This window comes from Notechis scutatus, chromosome 3 (genome assembly GCF_049901735.1).
Source record: "Notechis scutatus isolate UNSWTSFEM ecotype Mainland chromosome 3, rNotScu1.2, whole genome shotgun sequence".
NCBI classification, from domain to species: domain Eukaryota; kingdom Metazoa; phylum Chordata; class Lepidosauria; order Squamata; family Elapidae; genus Notechis; species Notechis scutatus.
The window spans coordinates 64990200-65011216 of record NC_142011.1 but is presented as its reverse complement, the minus strand read 5'-3'; the positions used below and the strand labels follow the sequence as shown (position 1 = coordinate 65011216).

The following is a 21017-nucleotide window of genomic DNA, read 5'->3' as shown; positions in this document are numbered from 1 at the left end:
CCTTCGCTAAACCGGGCATGTGTGTGGCCAGCATGTGATGCATCCAACCCATGGGCTGCGAGTTTGACAACCCGGATGTATATCATCTATCTATCTATCTATCTATCTATCTATCTATCTATCTATCTATCTATCTATTATATCATTTGTATCTATCGATCTTTATATTAGTGGCACAGTGGTTGGAACGCAATACTGCAGGCTACTTCTGCTGACTGCCGTCTGCCTGCAATTTGGCAGATCGAATCTCATCAGGCTCAAAGTTGACTCAGCCTTCCATCCTTCCGAGGTTGGTAAAATGAGGACCCAAATTGTTGGGGGCAATATGCTGACTCTGTAAACCACTTAGAGAGGGCTGTAAAGCACTGTGAAATGATATATAAGTCTAAGTGCTATTGCTATCTAGCTATCCTTGGTCTAATGTATAGCTCCAAGATCATCCAGTGGTCTTCCATTCTGCAACAATTGAAGTTTCTGAACACTGTTCAAGGGCTGCCCCTTATAAAGCAAATTGCAATAGTTCAATATGGAGATGACTCGGGCATAAGTGACTGTGAGCAGAACCTCCCAATCCAGATCAACTGGCACCTAAGGCAAAGCTGTGCAAAGACCCTCCTAGCCACAAGTGCCACCTGTTCATTGAGCAGGAGTTGTGAATCTAAGGCAGGGATGTCAAACTGGCGGCCCATGGGCCGGATACATCACGCGCAGGCCACACCCACCCGTTCCACAAATGGGAAAGACATCACAAAACATCATGTGATGGCAACCTCACGTGGAAAATTGGACACCCATCGTCTAAGAGAAACCTCCACATTGCACACCAGATCTATCTGAGGCAATACCACCCCACCCAGCAGCAAAGATGGCATAGTTCCACAACCATTAGGCCCCCAAAATCTAAAGCCAGTCTTGCCACAGTTCAGCTGAACCCTAGTGTTCCCCATTCAGATCTGCAGACTGCAGACCCCAAGATAACACATTCATTATTATTATTATTTTGATCTGAGAAAGAAAAGTGAAGCTTCTTTTTTTAAAAAATAGATTCCTTTTGCCTTTCTCTATCAGCTCTGCTGTAGCTGGCTTAAACTTTCCTACCACAAGCAGGCATCTACCAAACAGCATAGCATAACGTGGAGGTTATCACTTTACATCCTTCATGATGAAACCAATAGCCAGGTAGTAAAATTAAGTGTAGCAAAACAGCACTGCAGCACAGAATTGCTCAGAATAACTGCTTTAATTGGTACCAGTTTATTGCAAGATTGAAACAGTAAGAATGTAATGACAGGACCATCCCTGATTGCCTCCTGAACATTGAAGACATTGAAGAATTGGGAAATCTGCTCTTGGTGCTGAAGGAAAATAAGGGGAGAAAAGGTCTAAATCAAAATACTGAGCGTGATTCCTCTCTCTTCAATCTGTTTTTTCTTTTTAATTTCATTCAGCTCCAGTTACAAGGGATGGGGTGCAGGATAAGGGGCACAAGGAGTCTAGAAATGGGCGGAAAGTCTTGCAGTTGGATCTGCCCATTTCTGATATGATCTGGCAGGGAGGTTTTTTTTCTCTCTTTCCGCCAGCTGGAAAAGCGGGGAAGAGGAAAATCGGCAAAGCCAAAATAATCAGCTACTCCTTTGCCTATCACGCATCGTCCACATGTCATCTGGACTGCACCGCTGCCCAGCGATCCAGTTCAGTCCCGATGTAGACTGGATGCATACCAGCAACGCAGAAGCAAATTTATTTATTTATTTATTTGATTTGCCAATTGTTTACAAGATAATAAGTATAAGTGTATACATAGTTGTGAATACATGAAATGGGTACATATAAGATAAAATCCCATGCTGCAATACTCTGCAGCTGATTCGTAGATGAACCGCCCTTCTAGAATAGTTGTTAAAATTAAAGAATATTGCAATATTTGCAACCTAACAGGCGCGAAAACAAAACCCCGTATAACCCTGAAACGCGGGCGTGGGTATATAACAGAATATCGTGCTTATATCCAATCTTCTGACCGCGCATATGTCTCAGGTAAGATTTAAAAAAACCTGGCTAACGTGTGCACACGCTTGCCGTCAATTTTTTTTTTAAAACTTTGCACTGCCTCCTTATATGTCATATGATGGAATTTGGACCAGAAGGATTTGCCCTAGTCCTCCAAGAATATTAGACCCGGGAAAACCGTCGCCCATTTCGCGATGTGATCCCGGAAACGTTCCGAAATAAAAAGGAAGCTATGTGTACGCATGCGTAGTTGCAATCGAATTTCTCGCAGGTCTTGCACAATTGCTGGAAGGTCGCGCTCCGCATTGAATGGCATCGTCGACTTTTGCAACGAGGAAAACGATCCTAGCCACGGTGCCGTAAGTGAACGCAAGATGGAAGCGGGATGGATTGTTCTCGGGCTGTTCCTGGCGAGTTTGCTGACGGGACTGTTGTTTTGCAGACACCGAGCTGTATATCTGCACTTGGGCCAGCGGTGCAGTTTAAGTAACAGATAACAGAATAACAGAGTTGGAAGGGACCTTGTAGGTCATCTAGTCCAACCTTCCGCCCAAGCAGGAGATCCGACCTACACCATTTCTGACAGATGACAGTCCAGTCTCTTCTTGAAAGCTTCCAGCGGTGAAGCTCCCACAACCTCTGAAGGCAAGCTGATCCATTGGTTGATTGTTCTCACTGTCAGAAAATTAATCCTTATTTCTAGATTGAATCTCTCGAAACATATGATCTTCCATGCCTGTTGCCTGTAGTGCAACTTATTTCCCAGAATTTCTTCCTTTGGAGGCTTGTGGCTAATGTTCTTCACAAAAACGTCAGGAAACATTTAATTTAACTACGTATTTGACTAACCTCCTGCATATGTACTACTGCACTCCCATACTTTTCCAGAAAACTGGAAGGCACCAGGTTGGGAACGGTTGTAATAAAGCAGAGGTAGACAATTTGCACTATTCCAGATATAGCTGAAGTTTTACTAGCCGTCCCCACTGGCCAGCCATGAGTTACAATTGGTCAACAAGACTGTGCAGTGTTTCATATTCAGTATTCCAAAAGTATCCCAGTATCCCAAAACTGCTTGGAATACATAGGAGCATGAATGCAATACCTGCCTGTGGGTCTTTAAACCTGCCCTATCTTTTCCCTTGGATCCTGCCACAGCTAAGGAAAGATTGGGTGTTTCTGAGATAAAATGTAACTTTTTTTTAAATAAGTTACAGACTGGGGTTACATCCATGATCTCATTATCCCAAGCACTTTGGGGGCACTGAATTTGAAGCACCATGCATCCTATTCAGCAAATCTATCTATCTATCTATCTATCTATCTATCTATCTATCTATCTATCTATCTATCTATCTATCTATCTATCTACCTACCGCAGTGGTTAGAAGGCTATTGCTGTTGTATGCCAGCTGCCTGTAATTTGGCAGATGGAATTTCACCAGGTCAAGATTGACTCAGCCTTCCATCCTTCCAAGGTTGGTAAAATAAGGACCCAGATTGTTGGAGGCAATATGCTGACTCTGTAAACCGCTTAGAGAGGACTGTAAAGCAGGGGTCCCCAACCACCGGTCCACGGACCGGTAGCGGTCCGTGGAACAAGTCCTACCGGGCCGCTGGTTTGCTGGGCGCTGCCATCTTTTTTTGATGAAAAAGTGCTTCCGGTGAGCTTTTCCGGGTAGAAAGCTCACCGAAAGCACTTTTTCATCAAAAAAAGATGGCGGCGGCCAGCTAATGCCGGTACCGGGCCGCGCCATAAAAAAGGTTGGGGATACCGGGCCGTGGCATAAGAAAGGTTGGGGATCACTGCTGTAAAGTACTGTGAAGCGGTATATAAGTCTAAGTGCTATTGCTATTGCTAAAATGCCAATTTCATTCTGAAAAGTAACTGGATGGTATAGCTTTATTCCCCATTTGCATTCTTTACAGTTGATTGATTTATTTTCCTTCAAGTCACTGTTGACCCTTAGCAACCACATAGACCAATGTTTCCCAACTTCAGCAACTTTAACATGTATGGACATATTGGTTGGAGAAGTCTGGGAGTTGAAGTGCACTTATTTTATATTTGCTGAGGTTGACAGATAATTCTCTACAAGATAACCTTCTACAGGATATCTATCACCAGTTGACTCTTCAAGTCATCCAAAAGTGTACTCATCCACCACTGTAATCAGGCATCCATGTTACTGCTGGTTGTCCTCATCTTTATTTTCTTTCTGCCTTTTCCACCATTATGGTTTTCTAAATGGAGCTGGGTCTTTGCCCAAAATATGATAACCTTTGCCTTGAGTTAGAATTGTGCACAATTACCTCATCATTAATAATGCTTATTTGCTTCCTTGTATGATAACACTGTAAACATAATAATGAGTGGTATTAAATAACTAATTGTTTCTTGCTGCATCAAAATTATGCAAGATCTAATGTTACAAGAAATGTGTGCAATATAATAACTATGTCTATTCAAAGCAGTAAGATAATGAAAACTTACCCAACTTTTAGGTACATTGAATGGAGTAATGTTTAAATAGGAGTTAGGATGTTTAATATTTAATATATTATATTTTATTTATTTGGGTGCTTATTAAGGAAAGGGCTGCTTGTTTTAGTAGAGCAGTAGAAATAAAAATAAAGCAATAGTGAAAGAGAAAGGAAAGGAAAAAAGGAAGCAACATATCAACCCAGAAATATATACAGTGTATACATACATTTTTGTCCAATTCTAATAAAGATCGCCGTATTTTATTATGCCCTTCATTATATAATCTATGTTTGTTCTAGTTGCAAGTACTATCAATCCACTGAGTGATTTGGGTCATTAATGCACCTTTCCAATAACCCCTGTCTGTTGTCCAGCCATCAATTTCCATGTAATAGATAATGCAATTAAAAAAATGGATATCCAAGAATATTAAAACTTTACTCAAAGTCAAATGAATATATGTAATTTCTCAGATCATTCTTAAGTTATTTTTTTCTGCTCATTTCACCAAGTACAAAGCTAGCTGATTCCTGCATTATATTTCCTTGTAATTGTTACACAATTTACAATATCAAAATGTGATTTGAGAGATCTGGTTTTTTGTCTGTTGCTCAATTGGAGTTCAGGATGGATCCAGTTAAATTGCCAGCTACATTTTTTAAAGTCCAAACTACTATTTATCTAAATACTATAAGCAGAAGTTGTTGTAACAATTTTTATCATAAAATATAAAAGGAAAATTCCACTCCTCTTTACCCACTTTCTCTCTCTCTCTTTCATGTCCCTGAAAGGGTTTAGAAAAGAAAAATGTTTAGGTTTTTTTTTTAAACCTAAGAAGTAGGTTAAGGATATACTTGGGTTTCTTTCCATTCTTCCTGTTGGTTGGGAGTCTAGAGATAATTAGCACTTATAAATATATTTAAATTCATGTGAGGATTTTAAATGTGATTTATTTATCATACATGTATTTAGAAGGTTGGTGGAACACCTTTTAACGGTTCTTTGAGACAGTCTCTGCCAACAAGCTTTTCAAGTTTTTTTTCTCTAGAAACACCTTATTTTCATATCATTTTACAAACCAGAATAGTTCTTATTTACTTGTCAATGCAGTGTGAATTATTTTATCATACAATGGCATACAGCACAGTGTAGCTTATAAGCTTAATTATGTGAAATTAGTTTTTGCTACTTTTTCTTTTCCTGCAGATTTGGATCTGAAGCTTCCTCAATGAATCTTAAAATGGATCAACTTTTTAAAACAGGAAAAATAGTACTGCCTTGTTTAGCTAATTGGGTCATGTGGTGTCAAAGACAGAGTTACAGGTCTTACAGCAGTTTTCATAAAAAACAAAAGCTTTTCCCACAAATGAACCTGCGGGATGACACTGAAGCATTCCAGGAGAGCAGAACTGGAGAACCGATGTGTAAAAGCCAAACATTGATGTTACAGACTGGATTGATTTGTCCTGCCAATCCCGGATGCTATTACTATATGCCTTATACTGTCCGAGCGTTGGAGAAGCTTATCAGAGTTTTAGACCAAGAAATGCAAGCCATAGGTGGCCAAAAAGTGAACATGCCCACGTTATGTTCCGGAAAGCTCTGGAAAGCCAGTGGAAGATGGGAACTGATGGGCAAAGAGCTTCTGCGAGTGACAGACAGGCATAGTCAAGAATATTGTTTAGGGCCTACCCATGAAGAGGCCGTCACAGACCTAGTAGCTTCTCAAGGCTCCTTGTCTTACAAACAGCTTCCTCTTTTGTTGTATCAGGTGACAAGGAAGTTTCGAGATGAGCCGAGACCTCGTTTTGGGTTACTCCGTGGCCGAGAGTTCTATATGAAGGATATGTATAGTTTTGACGTCTCTGAGGAGGCTGCCCTCCAGACATATTCTCTTGTGTGTAAAGCTTACTGCAACATATTCAGCCGGTTGGGACTTCAGTTTCTGAAAGTCCAAGGAGCAACAGGAAGTATCGGAGGAACATTGTCTCATGAATTCCAGCTACCTTCTGATGTGGGTGAGGACCGATTGGCGATGTGTACCAACTGTGACTTTTCAGCCAATCTAGAGTTAGTCAAGTCAGATGAGATGCGTTGCCCTGTTTGCAAAGGAGAACTGGTTGAGAAGAAAGGGATTGAAGTGGGCCACACATTCTTCTTGGGAACTAAATATTCTTCAGTTTTTAAAACCACTGTCCAAACCGCTGACAATGTACCTGTTCTAGCTGAAATGGGATGTTATGGGTTGGGTGTCACCCGCATCCTTGCGGCCTCCATTGAGTTGCTTTCAACAGAGAATGCCATTCGTTGGCCAAACCTCATAGCACCCTACCAGGTTTGCCTTATTCCTCCCAAAAGTGGCAGTAAGGCACAGAAAACAACAGAACTCATAGAGGATTTACACAGGTGTGTTGCTGAAGCCATACCCCAGCTTAAAGAAGAACTTGTGCTGGATGACCGGACTCAGTTCACCATTGGGAAAAGGTTAAAAGACGCGGACAAACTTGGCTATCCTTTTGTTATAGTATGTGGGAAGAAGGCTTTGGATGACCCTCCTCTCTTTGAAGTATGCAACCAAAACACGGGTGAAACCCTATTCCTCACCAAAGAGGCCACGATTGACTTGCTATGTAAAGTCCAAATTCCCTAAAGACTGGATTGGGGGTGGTGATGGTTCTAAAATATTAAAACTTTGTCATATGAGAGCATACAGTAATTTGGGTATGTTGGATTTTTTATTGTTTTGATTTCTAGTTTGTAACCCGGGTATCCCAATGAAGCAGAATGATGGTGCCTCTCTTGCTGAAGCTTTGCATGTGTCACCCTTACTAGATAGGGTGTACGGGAAACATGATCAGATAAGATAATTGTACTTTATTGGAGGGTTACATGAACAGAATCCTTCAAGTTTGGGCATTTCTCCCCACGTCCCCTTTATAGTCCCAAAACTAGAGACAGTCTCTTGCCCCTCCTACAGCTGCTTTTTAATTTACTTATTATATTTTTAGAAATAACTTAAGGCAGCAAACATATCCAATACATCTTCCTCCTTTTATTTTCCCCACAACAACAACCCTGCAAGATGAGAGTAATTAGCCCAAGGTCATCCTGCTGACTTTCATGGCTGAGGCAGGATTTGAACTCACCATCTCCTGCTTTTTAGCCTAGCGCCTTAACCATTAGACCAAAGTGGCTCTGTCTTTCTAACTAATTGCACATTTGAGGTACAGAAACAGCAGGCCAACCTACAGAGATTCTTTTACCGGTTTTTTTTTTTATACTTGAGAGTGAACTCCCTGTAAAAAGGGCTTCCTTAGCATTCCTAAATTAAAAAAAAAAGCTACTCTCTTTCTTAAATGAGAGTAGACTACCTGTTTGTGTGAGTTACCACATTGTTTTGAGTTCCATTTTTTTATTTTGGGACCAGTTTAAACCAGGGTTTCTCAGCCTCAGCAACTTTAAGAAGTGTGGACCCGAACACCTTATGATAGTTGGGGAATTCTGGGACTTGAGGTTCACATTTCTTACGTTTGCTGAAGTCGAGAGATACTGATTTAAAACATCAAAAGGCACATTTGTGGAGTGCAAGTCCCTAAACGTCTTCTGTGGTTCAAATTGCATATCTGATCAAACTTTTCTATGAGAGCTTTTGCCTTGTATTCTTGATCATAAGCCTCAGTGGTGCAGTGGTTAGAGTGCAGCACTGCAAGCTACTTCTACTGCAATTTAGCAGATGGAATCAATCCCACCAAGCTCAAAGTTGACTCAGCCGTCCATCCTTCCGAGGTGGGTAAAATGAGGACCCAAAATTGTTGGGGCAATATGCTGACTCTGTAAACTGCTTAGAGAGGGCTGGAAAGCAGTATAAAGAGGCATATATGCTATTGCTATAAGGTTCTGCCTGCTTCAGAATCTACTTTAGGCTGACTTCATCAGGCAACAGCCTTGTTTTACGATACCAAAAGGCAATTTCTTTGTTTCCTTCAAAATAAAATGGTAGATGCTTATGCCATTATAGGTAGTTAAAATGAGTGGGAAGAGCCTCCAAATACCTGAAACTGGCCGTTCTTTTCTGTCCTATCTGATTTATCTTTCTTCTTTCTCTTCTTCCTTCTCATATGACCTGAGGACTTCAACTCCCAGAATTGGCTAGCTCGGCAGCTCGTCCACAGGTTGTAAAGTTGCCATAGTTGCCCCACCCCTGCCATATAGAAAGCAGGAACTATTTGATTATTCCATAAATCCAAAGTAGCCATTTCTAGAAAATTAGTCTGGAGGCCAAGAGAAACTAGTCTGAAGTCTCTTTATGGCACTAAAGCCATCGTTTTTCTAGAGCAGGGCTGTCGACTCACGGCCCGTGGGCCAGATGCGTCACGTGCTGGCCAGGGGGAAAAGTCACTACATCAAGTGATGACAACATGAGTTTAATACCTCTGTTCTAGAGCATCCTATTCTAGAACAGTGGAGATTCTCAGTCATCCATGTCCTCGTCTCAAAGGTTTTTTTTTTTTTCAAGAGGCAACTGGACTTTCTTTAAAAGAAAGAATATCCAATTGCCCCTTGAAAAAGCACCTTTGGGACAACTTATTCTAGAAACTGTAGTCTTTCAAATGTCACCAAACTCATTAGATCTATTTTCCAGAACATACCCTTAGATTTACCATGAGAGGAAGTTGCAGAAGCCCTCAAGTGTATTCATATTATACTGTATATTCAGTTTTCTTGAGGCTGGGTCTTTTTGTGGCTCAGGCTGATATGCAAACCCATGGTGAGCTGGTAATTCAATGTATTGTAGGAATTCAGACAAAGTTACTTAGTAATAGAACCAAATGTGTTGTGTACTTCTATCGGGATAAATGTTGCTGGGGAGAGAGGAAAAAAAATCTCCCTTGAGTTAAATTCAGTGGCTGACAGCTACATGGACATATATCAGTGGTGTTTTCTGGGCAAAAAATGAGGACAGTATTTGGCACTGTCACGTGTGATTTTTAAAGTTTAATTTCACCGGCAGCCCTGAGTTTTTCTGCTAGTGGCTCATCCAAGCACTAGTCAAAGTGATCCTGCTAAGCTTTATGAAGTTAGCTAAGGTCGCGGCTGCCACCTTGCTGTGGAGCAAAGTGAAAGCAGTCTCTCAGCCTTGGACACACTCAGGATTTTAAACTTTCAAGAGTTTACATGCAGTGACGCTGGCACAAGAGTTGTAATCTACGACTGCCAGCTGCTTGGCAGTTTTGAGTCTCACCGGCTCAAGGTTGAGTCAGCTTTCCATCCTTCCGAGGTCGGTAAAATGAGGACCGAGATTGTTGAGAGTAATAGGCTGGCTCTGTAAACCTGGAAAGCACTGTGAAGCAATATATAAATGCTAATAAAGCCGTTAGGCTGATGGACAAGGAAGGCAGAAATCTTTTATTAGACAAAGGTGAACTAGGTACTACACACTTAAGGGGGTTTGGAGCGGTTATATTAGAATTGTTTTCTCTAGTCAGGTTTTCAAATTAGAGCAGGATGAGCAAGCAGGGCAACTTTACGACCTGTGGACTTCAACTCCCAGAATTCCTGAGCCACCCCCGTAGTAGAGAAAGCATCCAAGTAAGGATAATGGGAGCTGTAGTCCAGCGGGCCTGGTAGCCGCAGACAGTAAAGGCGAGGAGAGAAAAAACCCCGGCCTCGCGCACCATCGCAAGCCTCAACAGCCCGCGCTCGCCTTTCTCGCCGCTTTCGGCTGCAAGAGCCGCCTCCGGAAAGGCGGAGCGGCCTAGCGGAACGACGCTTTCACACATGGCGGAAAGCGAGGAGACGGATTGGGATGCCTTCCTCGACAAATTTCAGGGCCCGCAGCGGTACGAGGGGGCCTTCGATCCCACGACGTGGGAGCAGGTATAGCTGCGGAGCAGGGAGCACTGCCCGGCGGGAGGCTCTGCCCTTCGCCGGGGAGGCGCGTTTCGGGTCTAGGGTGGGCAGCGCTGGTTGGAAAGGAGCGGGTGAGGCGAAGCAAAGCTGCAGGGTTTGATCCGAGATCGCCTCTCTGAGAGATTTAGACCAGAGGTCCCCAAACTTGGCAACTTGAAGACTTGTGGACTTCAACTCCCAGAATCCTCCAGACAGCTACTTGCCAAGTTTGGAGACCTCTGAATTAGACGGTTCTTCCTCCAGAGGTCCCGAAGGGGCGTTTTGATTCTTCCGAACAGCCCTGTAAGGTGGGCTGAGATGGAGATGGAGACATTGAAGGGGATGACCCTGGTTAAGGCCACTACGGCTGGATACAGTTCTCTAGCGAATCTTCCTGATAATACAGATAGTCCTTGACTGTTTGTTTAGTGACCGTTTGTTTAGTGACCGTGCAAAGTTACAACTGAACTGAAAAAGTTGACTTCTGATTGGTTTCCACACTTAGAAGGGTTGCATGGTCACATGATCACAATGTGGATACTTGGCAACTGGCATGTATTTATGAGGGTTGCACTGTCTCCAAGTCATGTGATCACTTTGTGCAACCTTCTGACGGACAGGTGAAGCTGGCTTCCCCATTGACTTATTAACAACTGTGTTTCCAACTTAAGAATTTCAGTGATTCGCTTAACAACTGTGTCAGGAAAAGTCATAAAATGGGACAAAACTCACTTAACAACTGTCTTGCTTAGCAGCTGAGATTTTGAGCTCAACTATGGTCGTAAGTCGAGGACTACCTGTAATGCAAATGAATCTGTGAACAGCCTGTGATCTGCTATGCCGGTCATCAGATGAGGATTTAAATGCATCTTTTCAGGGATTACATCCTTTTGCATTCAGTGTCAGAGTAGTCTGATTACAGATCTGCTTGTTTTGATGGATTACTGATTATCTGCCCTCTAATTGGCATTGATACTTAGCAACCACAAAGATAACTTTTCTTAGTGACAATTGTTTTAGGGAAGGTTAAATGCAGTATTTCCTAACAATGGCTGTACTCATTTACAAAGTTGACAGCTGAAAAATTAAAACATCTTTTTAAAAAATCAAAAGTACAATAAAATTTTCTGGCCAGGTGTGAGGAACTTACCCTCCAGATGTGCTTAATTGAAATCCACAGTTTTGCCAATGCTGGCTGAATGAACTGCAACAATGAGGCCCTCAGATTTTCAGCATAAGCAAAACTTCTGTTCTTTAAGAAATTTAACATTATATTGGCTGTTTCCTAGTATGATTTTATTGTACTCAATGACTATTATTAAGTGTTGTACCTTATGATTCTTAATGAATGTATCTTTTCTTTTATGTACACTGAGAGCATTTGCACCAAGACAAATTCCTTGTGTGTCCAATCACACCTGGCCAATAAAGAATTCTTTTCTATTCTATTCTAAAAAAAACCCATCAGATATCAGGTATATTTTCAAAATCGAGTAAAAGTTTTGAATTGTTTATTTTGTTCCATTCTTACTATCTTGAATTACCTGTATGTGTTCATAGGAATTTGATCAGATTCCAATATTCATGAAGAATGCTCCCACTGAAATAAATCCAAAACAAAATCCTGATCTGGCATGCCTTCAGTCTATCGTTTTTGATGAGGAACAGAGTTCTGAAGGTACCCTTTTATACTACGTATAATATTTTAAGACAATATAGGTTATAATTTCCCTCTTTGGAATTGCATTGGTGGCTGAAACAATTCATACCAGACACTTTCTAAAAATAGTGGTGTCTATTGTGTTTTCCTCACCAGAGCAAGCTAAGACTTATAAGAATGAAGGTAATGATTATTTCAAAGAAAAGGATTATAAGAAAGCTGTGATATCTTACACAGAAGGATTGAAAAAGAAATGCAGTGACTTGGAATTGAATACGGTACTTCATACAAACAGAGCAGCAGCCCACTTTCATCTGGGTAATGTGATGCATTCCAATTTATACCTAGTTTTTGTATCTTTTTAATGGAAATATATTTCCTTTCTTCATTTGTTCTAGTATTTATCTCTTCAGAGAATTCATTTTAATACAGTTAGCTTTGGTAAAGTAGAGTGTGTAGTGTTACAGTGGAAAATCAAAGCATCAGAAACTGTCCTGTACTATGAAATCAAAGATACACTTACAAAATAAACCTCCCCCAACATCAACATGGGTAGTTGGAGGGAGAGATCACATCATAATTTGCCCTAATCAATTAAAATAGTTGTATTCCAATACTAAATTAGTCTTATAGCAGAACGGTTCAATTTTTTTTTCTAATGAAGATTGCACTATAGAGGCTTTGCAAAGGTGAAACTTTTAAATTCAGGTTATGTTTTGTTTAGGCAACTATCGTTCAGCTCTGAATGATGCTGTTGCAGCAAGAAAACTGAATCCCAGCCACCTCAAAGCAATAATAAGGGGTAAGAAACTCCACCATTGTTTTTATGTTCAATTCTCACAGTATAATATTAGCTTCCATGTAATTAAGGGAGTTCTATTTATCAAAATAAAAGATACGGAGCAATGCATTCATGCATATTGCAAGGTGTTAATTTGTGGAAAGTTAGAACCTTTCAGATATTAACAATATAGTTTTAAGGGTTGTTTGCATTTCTGGTCAGCAAAAGACAGACTGAATAGAAGCACCGGAAATTATCATCTATGGTAGTTTAATGATGAAAAATAGTCCCTCTGGCTTCGATAAATGGTTCAATCCCTCAATTGAGTCTTTACATCTCACCTTTATTTTTTTTCTGGTACTTTTCTCCACTTTTGTCATTAAAAAACATGACCAACATTACTACATTGGCCTGTTTAAAGTATATTGTCTGCTATGGAATACAAGTATAAAAAAATGTTGTACTTTTATAGGAGCACTGTGCCATGTGGAACTCAAGCATTTCTCTGAAGCTATGGCATGGTGTGAGGAGGGTCTGAAATTAGATCCACAGGAAAAAAAACTTCTGGAAATAAGAACAAAAGCAGACAGACTTAAGGTTAGAAAGGATTAAAAATAAAAATGTGTAGTCCCTCTGATAAAGAGTTTGGTGAAGCATTGGCTGCTCTTACACTATCACTACAGCATTTTATTTGTTTTGCAGCGTACTGAAGAGCGAGATTTGAGAAAAGCAAAATTTCAGGAGAAGAAGGAACAGTCTCAGAAAGTGGCCTTGCTTAAAGCTATTAAGGTAGCTGTGAAAAGAAAGCAACCCTTGAAATGTGAACTCCTCCTGATGTGTTTTAGATCAGGGATCTCCAATCTTGGCAACTTTAAGACTTGTTGACTTGCTGGCTGAGGAATTCTGGGAGTTGAAGTTCTCAAGTCTTAAAGTTGCCAAGGTTGGAGACCCCTGTTTTAGATCCATGCCTCAAGCTGGATTGCTTTACTTTCTGACCTAGGATCGAAACATCAGATTATCTCCGGTCCCCTCAACAGATGAGATGGCCATATCAAAAGACCTCGCGGAGATGTCTTTAGATGGACTCAGTTCTGAAAGTGGCAGTGGGGCCAAAGTCTACCTAGAAGACACTGGCAGCCTTACCTGGCCAGTGCTCTTCCTGTACCCTGAGCATGGACAAACTGACTTCATTTCTGCTTTTCACGAAGAATCCAGGTTAATGTTTCTCAAAGCACAAAATAGCCTATTAAATTGTAGGTCTAGGTTGTATAATTTATTCACAGTATTTTCCAATCCAACACTTGAGTGGTTTATGCCAGTGATATATAGAGGAATGAGTTTATGCCTGCTGACTTAACCCATTGTACATGTTGAAGTGGAATAGCAAATATATCTTGTTCTAGATATTTCAACCACAATACTGTAGAAATAGGTTCTGATGAGCGGAGCACTCCTGTCATTCTTGAGGAACTCTGCTGTTCTCTCTTCTCTTGGTGAAAGGGGAAATGGAATGTTTTCTTGGATCATTTTCAGCGATACTTTGTTTTGGTTGGTTGTTTTGTCTTTCTCTAGTTGCACTTGGAGCAACATAAAATGATGACACTTGAGGCAATAGGAAGAGAAAAATTGTAGGGCTGCTTTACCATTCTGGGGAATATCAGGGAAGATATTTTAATCCTGTAAATCTCCCTTGTTTTTATGTTCTTTTCTATCAGATAATACCAAAACAGGAGCTTTCCCACCATACAGCATAAGTTGTCAAGGTGAAACCTCATTTCAATAGTGAATCAGTGGTTCTGTTATTTCTTCACTACATAAGACACTTTTGATTTTAGTAAAACAGCCTTAAAAGACAATGAGATCCTGATCTTTCTTTGAAATAATAGAATAGGAATATAATACTGAAGATTTTGATACCTGTTATTAGTTTTTAATGTTGCTTTAACTATGTTGCTTTGAAATAACAAAGCAAAACATTGCTCAAGTTGAAGCACTATTTTCACTAAATGCATTTTGTGTTTCAGATTTGTTGACCATTTAGTTGTTATGTTTGAAGAATCTCCTGCCTGGGATACAGAAAGAAAATATGTTCCTAAAGAACTAGAGGTACAAAAGTACAGTCAGTACTTGGACTTTTTTTTAAACGATATGTTCTTATCATTACATTAGAATTATGTTTCATTGGTATGCATGTATGTATGTATTACATTGGATTCCTTGCTTACTCTCAATTGAGCTTTTTGGAGAAGGGATATTTTAAATTCTATGTCTATATTGCATAATAGATCCTAAGGAGCAATTTTTTAAAAAATAATAATAATATGGTGTCTTAATTAAGTTTCCATTAAGTTTGCATACCTAGGCCAGTTTCATAATATGATCAGTTATTAATCTTAGACAAGCCAATATGGTGAATAGAATCTTTCTAAAAGAATTCCTTCTTGGTTGTCATAAATACCTTTTATTTCCAAAACAAGATTAAGCTTAGAAAGAATAACTCATTTTGAATGTGATGTATTTCAGTAGAGAAGTTCCAGGAAATAAAATGAGTGGATGGAATTTTCTGCCCTCAGATGCGTGATAGCTACACATTTGGGTGATTTTAAAAGGAGTCTGGACAATTTTATGGAAGAATGAGCTATCAAAGATTCTTCTGATGGCTGTGCCTCCTGACTCATTGGTAGTCTATCTTCAATACCAACTATTAGGGACCAATAACAGTGAAAAGGATCTGTTACCCACTATCCCTGTTTCTGATCTTCCTGACCACAACTCACTGATCACATGTGACACAATGCTAGGCTAGATAGTCTCTTGACTTTGTCCAGTAACATTCTCCTTCAGTTCATTATCTTTAGTAGTTCTCAAGTTACTAAAAGCTCCAGACTCCTCACCCACCTTTATATAACCAGAACAAAATAATTAAGTCTTCAGTTTCTCATCAGCCAATTAATTGCTTGTTTGTTTTTTAAGTAAGTTCTGCCTCGTCTGTATAATGTATTAATCTCACGTGTTAATTTTTTTTCTCCTACAACAATGAACAGCTTTATTTTGAGGATGAAGAAAGAGGAGATCTATACCAGATAAACCCAGAAACCACATTGTTAGAGACATTGCAGCACAAAAGGTGAGGTGTTGAACTATAACTTGGGTGTTGTTGTTGTTGCTGCTTTTTTATTTTTTTATTTATTGACCAACCAACTCTAATGGCTTCTGGGCAACATACAAAACTAGAAATAAACATAAAAGCAACTGAGGACTTTTTATTAATCTTGACTTTCAGAATGGAAAGTATTGAATGAATGATTTCAAAAGGAAAATAAATCAAAATTTGATTGCAGAAAACTCATCATCTGTATTTATTGGTGATTAGAAGCTTCTTATGGATTTTTTGCATGAAAATGAAAGAAACCAAACTTGTGATTTATGGCTGTGCTGATTAGATACTATAGCTTATAGAATGATGTAACTTTATGGAGATAGATTGTAACGTAATTGTACTTGTAATTGGTTTGAAGAATATCAGAAGTCACTTCCTTATATCTTTTTTAGTTCTTTTCTAACTCTCTTCAACTTTTTTATTTTCTTGTACTTTTTGCTTTCATTTTCTTTTTTCTTCCTCATTTTGTATCATTGGTATTAGTTTTTATTTTAAAACTTGTAGTAAAAATTATATACAAAAAATACCCTACTGTTGAAAAGCATAGGATTATCAACAATACATTATTAAAAGTAAAGAAGCGGTACAGAACTTAGCCTGTGTTGTACACTATGTACCAGCTCAGTTAGCTAATGTATTTCATTGAAGTTTTCCAAACATAGTTTTAATATTTCCAGACATTTGTTTAATGGTTCCGTATCACAGCACTATAATGGCTGGCTGGTTTCCCAGCAAGCCTTTAGTTTCAAAACAGCTACATAAGTAAAACAAAAAAAGATGGAGAAAATCCTATAGTTTTTCCTACCTATATTTCTGTAGGTAGACCTTGCCACAGAAGGAATGGCAAGCAACCCCTTCCTTTCTCAGTTTCATTGTGATGTCTAACACATCTCTGTAGTGAAGATGTTTAGATCAGCGGTCACCAACTGGGGGCCACAGCCCACTGGTGGTCTGCGAGAAAATGTTGGTGGTCCACAGAGAAATGTCACCTCCAGAGCACCCCCCAAAACAATTAATCCAGGCTGCGCAGGAACACAAGGCTGCGTCGCCCATGTGGCCTGCGGGAACCCACCCTGCCCACTCACTCTTTACCTGGCAAACTTGTCTGCTAAGTTGCTATTTTTCTTTTTTCCGACCATCAGCTGTTCTGCTGTGCCAGGAGAGTTAGTTTAGCTAGAAAGCAGGAAATCGTTTGAGTTCTTGCTTTCTAGCTAATCTTTAGATCTTCTTCCTTAGGAGGTTCTATTATTCAGTTGCAGACTCAGATAGCCGATGGCAGAAACACTGATTTCTCTAAGTGAATCTGTGATTCTGTGAGCAACTCAATCTGCCTGCCTGCTTTGCTTGATTTTGGGTAAAAGTTGCTCTTTTTTAATAAAAAATTCAATATTTACATCCATGGTGTGTTGTGAGTTAATTTTGTGAGTTTGCAAGAAAATTTTATGTGACAGACTGAGCTAGCGATGACGGATAGATAGATCTCTGAATGAATCTGATTCCGTGAGCAACTCAATCTGCCTGCCTGCTTTGCCTGATTTTGGGTAAAAGTTGCTCTTTTCTTTATAAAAAAATTCAATATTTATATACATGGGTTGTGAGTTAATTTTGTGAGTTTGCTTGCAAAACCCTTTCTCTCTCTGTCTGTCTATCTCTCTATTTCTGTCAAGAATCTCTGTAGGTGAAGCATCTCTATATACTGGGATAGCCTATTAGTTTCCTTCAAAAATCAGAGTCTCTTGCATATAGTCTGAACTACACTCCATCGGAACAGGTTTTCCAATGCTCATCCCCCTCAGAAGTGTTGTAATTAGGCTCCCATTATTCTGAATTCAGTACAAGCCTAGATATTTGGGGTAGGAGTTTATGGGAGCTCTACATAACCTGGAAACCATCTGGCTGGGAAAAGTTGATCTAACCTGTGGGTTTGTAGTAGTAGCTAACAATTTGGAATTACAAAAACAGTCATTATTATAAAGCAAACATTTTCAAACACCAATCTAGATTTTTCTTGAATATTGTTAAATATATAAGGTAGCTAAGAGCAGAACCTGACTTTCTAAATAATATTTTTCAGGTACTTTGTAAAAGCTGGAACTCCTGCCTTTTTAGTCCTGGTGAAAGATGCTCCTTTCTCTAAAAGCTATTTATTTGGGAAGACGGTTCATCAATGAACATGAATTGGGATGACCTCAGCAAGAAAACAAAGACTCAGCAGTGACTTTCTTCTTACCATTTATGCAATGTCCTAAATTGGAATGTTTTCAGAATATATATTTTTCTGTAACAATTAGGATTAAGAAAAGATAAGCATATATCAGGAGACTTAGAGCCATGTTGACGCAGTGGTTACAATGCAGTATTGCAGGGTAATTCTGCCAACTGCCAGCAGTTCGAATCTCACCAGCTCAAGGTTGACTCAGTCTTGCATCCTTCCAAGGTCAGTAAAATGAAGACGCAGATTGTTGGGGGCAAAATGCTGACTCTAAACCACTTTGAGAGGACAATAAAGCACTGTAAAGCGGTATATAAGTCTAAGTGCTATTTTTACTATACTTTTAACTTTCCCTCTATTTGAATAACTAAGCTGTCTTATTTCTCCTCCTTTCAATAAATTAAAACAGTAAAACAAAATAAATACGTTGCCCATGGCGTTTAAAGTATCAGACTATTTTGCATGAGTGAAGCAACTTTTTGGATATTGGCTAACCTATTAAAAATTCCCAATATTAGAATTTCCATTGAGTCTGCATTACGGGATTTAACAGACCCTATAGTTTCCAGCTTTTCTCCTGTTCAACAAATAGTTTCTTGGGATGGCTGAGATCAAGGTACAATTTATCTATGTCTTGTCTTTTAAAGAGGAGAATAGGAATGAAGAGCTGAGCACTCTGCAATTATATTGGATTTTTGCTCCGCTAAGAACAAATGAATATACTGGGGGAAATAGAGGTTAAAATAAAAGATGGATCATGATAATTTATTTGTAGCCTGGCCCTACTTGTCATTTTAGGTGACTCACCTAAATAATAAAATCCAAAGGAACAAATTACTAACACTTATCTGAAAAACATAAACTGTAGAGATTAAAGAGGTTTTTTTAATCTCCTAAACTGCTAGAAGGAAGGTAAGTCTCAATTCCAAAGGCAAACTATTCTATAGCCATGGCATTTTGTATTCTCCAGGAAGCCTTGTTAAAGTATGCACTCTTGAACCTAAACAAGAAAGAATCCCAAGCAAGCGAACAGTAGTACCTCACATTGAAAAAGTAAAATAATATAGTTGTCTTGGATGCAGCTTATTGGTGTAGCCCAGACATTGAACTATGCTAACAAATATTCATTATATCTGAAAGAAAGGCTTTAAAAGTGCCTTCTTATAAGGAAGGGACCAAGAGAGGAAGGCCCAGAAGTTCTTGTCTCTTAAACCCCAAGATTAACAGAATTTTGCAAGTCTGTATTTATTGATTTGTATCTCACCTTTATTATTTTTACTGAACATAACCAATGCACTTCCTCCTCCTATTTTCTCCATTTTGTGAAGTGAATTGGGCTGAGAGTGACTGGGCCAAAGTCACCTAGCTGGCTTTCATGGCTATGGTGGGACTTGAACTCATGATCTCCCACTTTCTAGTCTGGTGCATTAACCACTAGATCAAACTAGCTCTTTGGCTGTTCTTCCTCTTCCCTCTATATGTATGTGAACTAGGAAGGGATTCTAGCATCAGATGCTATGACGTCCTAAATTGATATGGGGGTGGGGGGGGGGAATTGTCTTCCTATAAGTGTGTGGCTTTTTAACAACCCCTCTTTAGAATTTGCATTTTCTAAAAAGCTAAATGGAAAATCAACTGGAGCATTTTTCCTAAGTAAAAAATCCTATCTGTAGGTTATTATGCTTCAGTGTGCATAATAATTTGCTGAGCTTTTAGTCCCCCTTCATCCTGAGAAATGCTCCTTCATCTGTTCAGAGCCATCAGTAAGAAAGACAAAATGTTTTCCCTGCTATATTCTGTGCACTGACGCAGCATTCTGCAGAATTCAGGTGACTGATGGAAAAAAAGGATATTTACGGCAACATATCCTTTGAGGTACATGTTCTTTAAGAATCTGCAAGTCCCTTGCTGGATGCTGAGCAGGAATCAAATTAAAATGAATCGGCTAATGGTGCTTAAGAAGGTTCAAGCAGTCAGCTCCCAAGAGAAGTCCATTCTGAGCCATCTGTGAAGAGCCACACATCCTCTCCTCCGAAGTCGCCATATGTCACCATTAAAACAAGTTCAAGTTTTAGTGGTGCCAGGCAACATCTGGAGCGATTAACATCAATGAAAATTTAACCACTGGTTGCAATAGGATATGAATTGTATTCTTAGAACTTACAAAATGAGAGGGAGGAGGGGTTGTAGGATGGACAACTATATCTCCCCACTACCTCCCTCTACCACTGCCACCATCCAACTCTTATCCTTAAGTTTATTCTTGGACTAGGGCAAAGAAGATTACATTTATCCTGGCCCCAACCAGGCATCCAGATGAAACCTAGATTCCTAATAAATGATAGCCGTCCTTTTACCGGAAGCCAAGCCGCACTAAAAGCCTCCAATACAGGAAACACATTGTTGTCAGCCAATAAAAAAATGCTACAAAACAGACAGAAGATATTTGAAACACCAATCAAGCAGAACACAGCACACTCCAAGACCAATAAACACAGACCAAGACTCCCAACCAATCAGGATGAAGAAAAAACCATTCTAACACAGCAGTAGGCTAGCACCAAATTTAAAACAGAAACGGCTGTGAAAGCCTGACTCACAAAGAACACAATATAGAAGCTTGATGATGGCAGATGAGATTCTGCCAAAACGTCACTACAACTTTAAAAGCACAACTATAATGACGTGGGAAAATACCCAAACAAAGCCGAATACCATACATATAGATACCTGCGAAAACTTAAGAATATATATATATATATATATATATATATATATATATGTATGTATGTATGTATGTATGTATGTATGTATGTATGT

The 21017-nt window shown here is 39.5% G+C and overlaps 2 protein-coding genes across 6 annotated transcripts; both read left to right on the top strand.

The window, feature by feature from the left end:
- The first annotated feature begins 2272 nt into the window (after positions 1-2272).
- PARS2 (prolyl-tRNA synthetase 2, mitochondrial) lies at positions 2273-7205 on the top strand. Of its 3 annotated transcripts, none has more exons than XM_026665924.2 (2): positions 2273-2369; positions 5702-7205. In XM_026665924.2, exons 1-2 carry the CDS (start codon positions 2320-2322, stop codon positions 7143-7145), a joined length of 1494 nt encoding a protein of 497 aa, XP_026521709.1. In that variant the 5' UTR covers positions 2273-2319; the 3' UTR covers positions 7146-7205. The 3 variants fall into 3 exon arrangements, with proteins under 3 accessions (XP_026521709.1, XP_026521710.1, XP_087816451.1); XM_026665925.2 differs by lacking the exon at positions 2273-2369 and adding an exon at positions 2503-2655; XM_087960325.1 differs by lacking the exon at positions 2273-2369 and adding an exon at positions 3373-3488.
- A 3045-nt stretch (positions 7206-10250) lies between these two features.
- On the top strand, positions 10251-18620 carry TTC4 (tetratricopeptide repeat domain 4). Of its 3 annotated transcripts, none has more exons than XM_087960324.1 (10): positions 10251-10372; positions 11945-12062; positions 12201-12227; positions 12769-12846; positions 13298-13422; positions 13528-13614; positions 13826-14040; positions 14850-14931; positions 15870-15952; positions 18060-18620. In XM_087960324.1, exons 1-10 carry the CDS (start codon positions 10274-10276, stop codon positions 18154-18156), a joined length of 1011 nt encoding a protein of 336 aa, XP_087816450.1. In that variant the 5' UTR covers positions 10251-10273; the 3' UTR covers positions 18157-18620. The 3 variants fall into 3 exon arrangements, with proteins under 3 accessions (XP_087816450.1, XP_026521707.2, XP_087816449.1); XM_026665922.2 differs by having other exon boundaries at positions 12201-12362; XM_087960323.1 differs by lacking the exon at positions 10251-10372 and adding an exon at positions 11765-11859 and having other exon boundaries at positions 12201-12362.
- The last annotated feature ends 2397 nt before the right edge of the window (positions 18621-21017 follow it).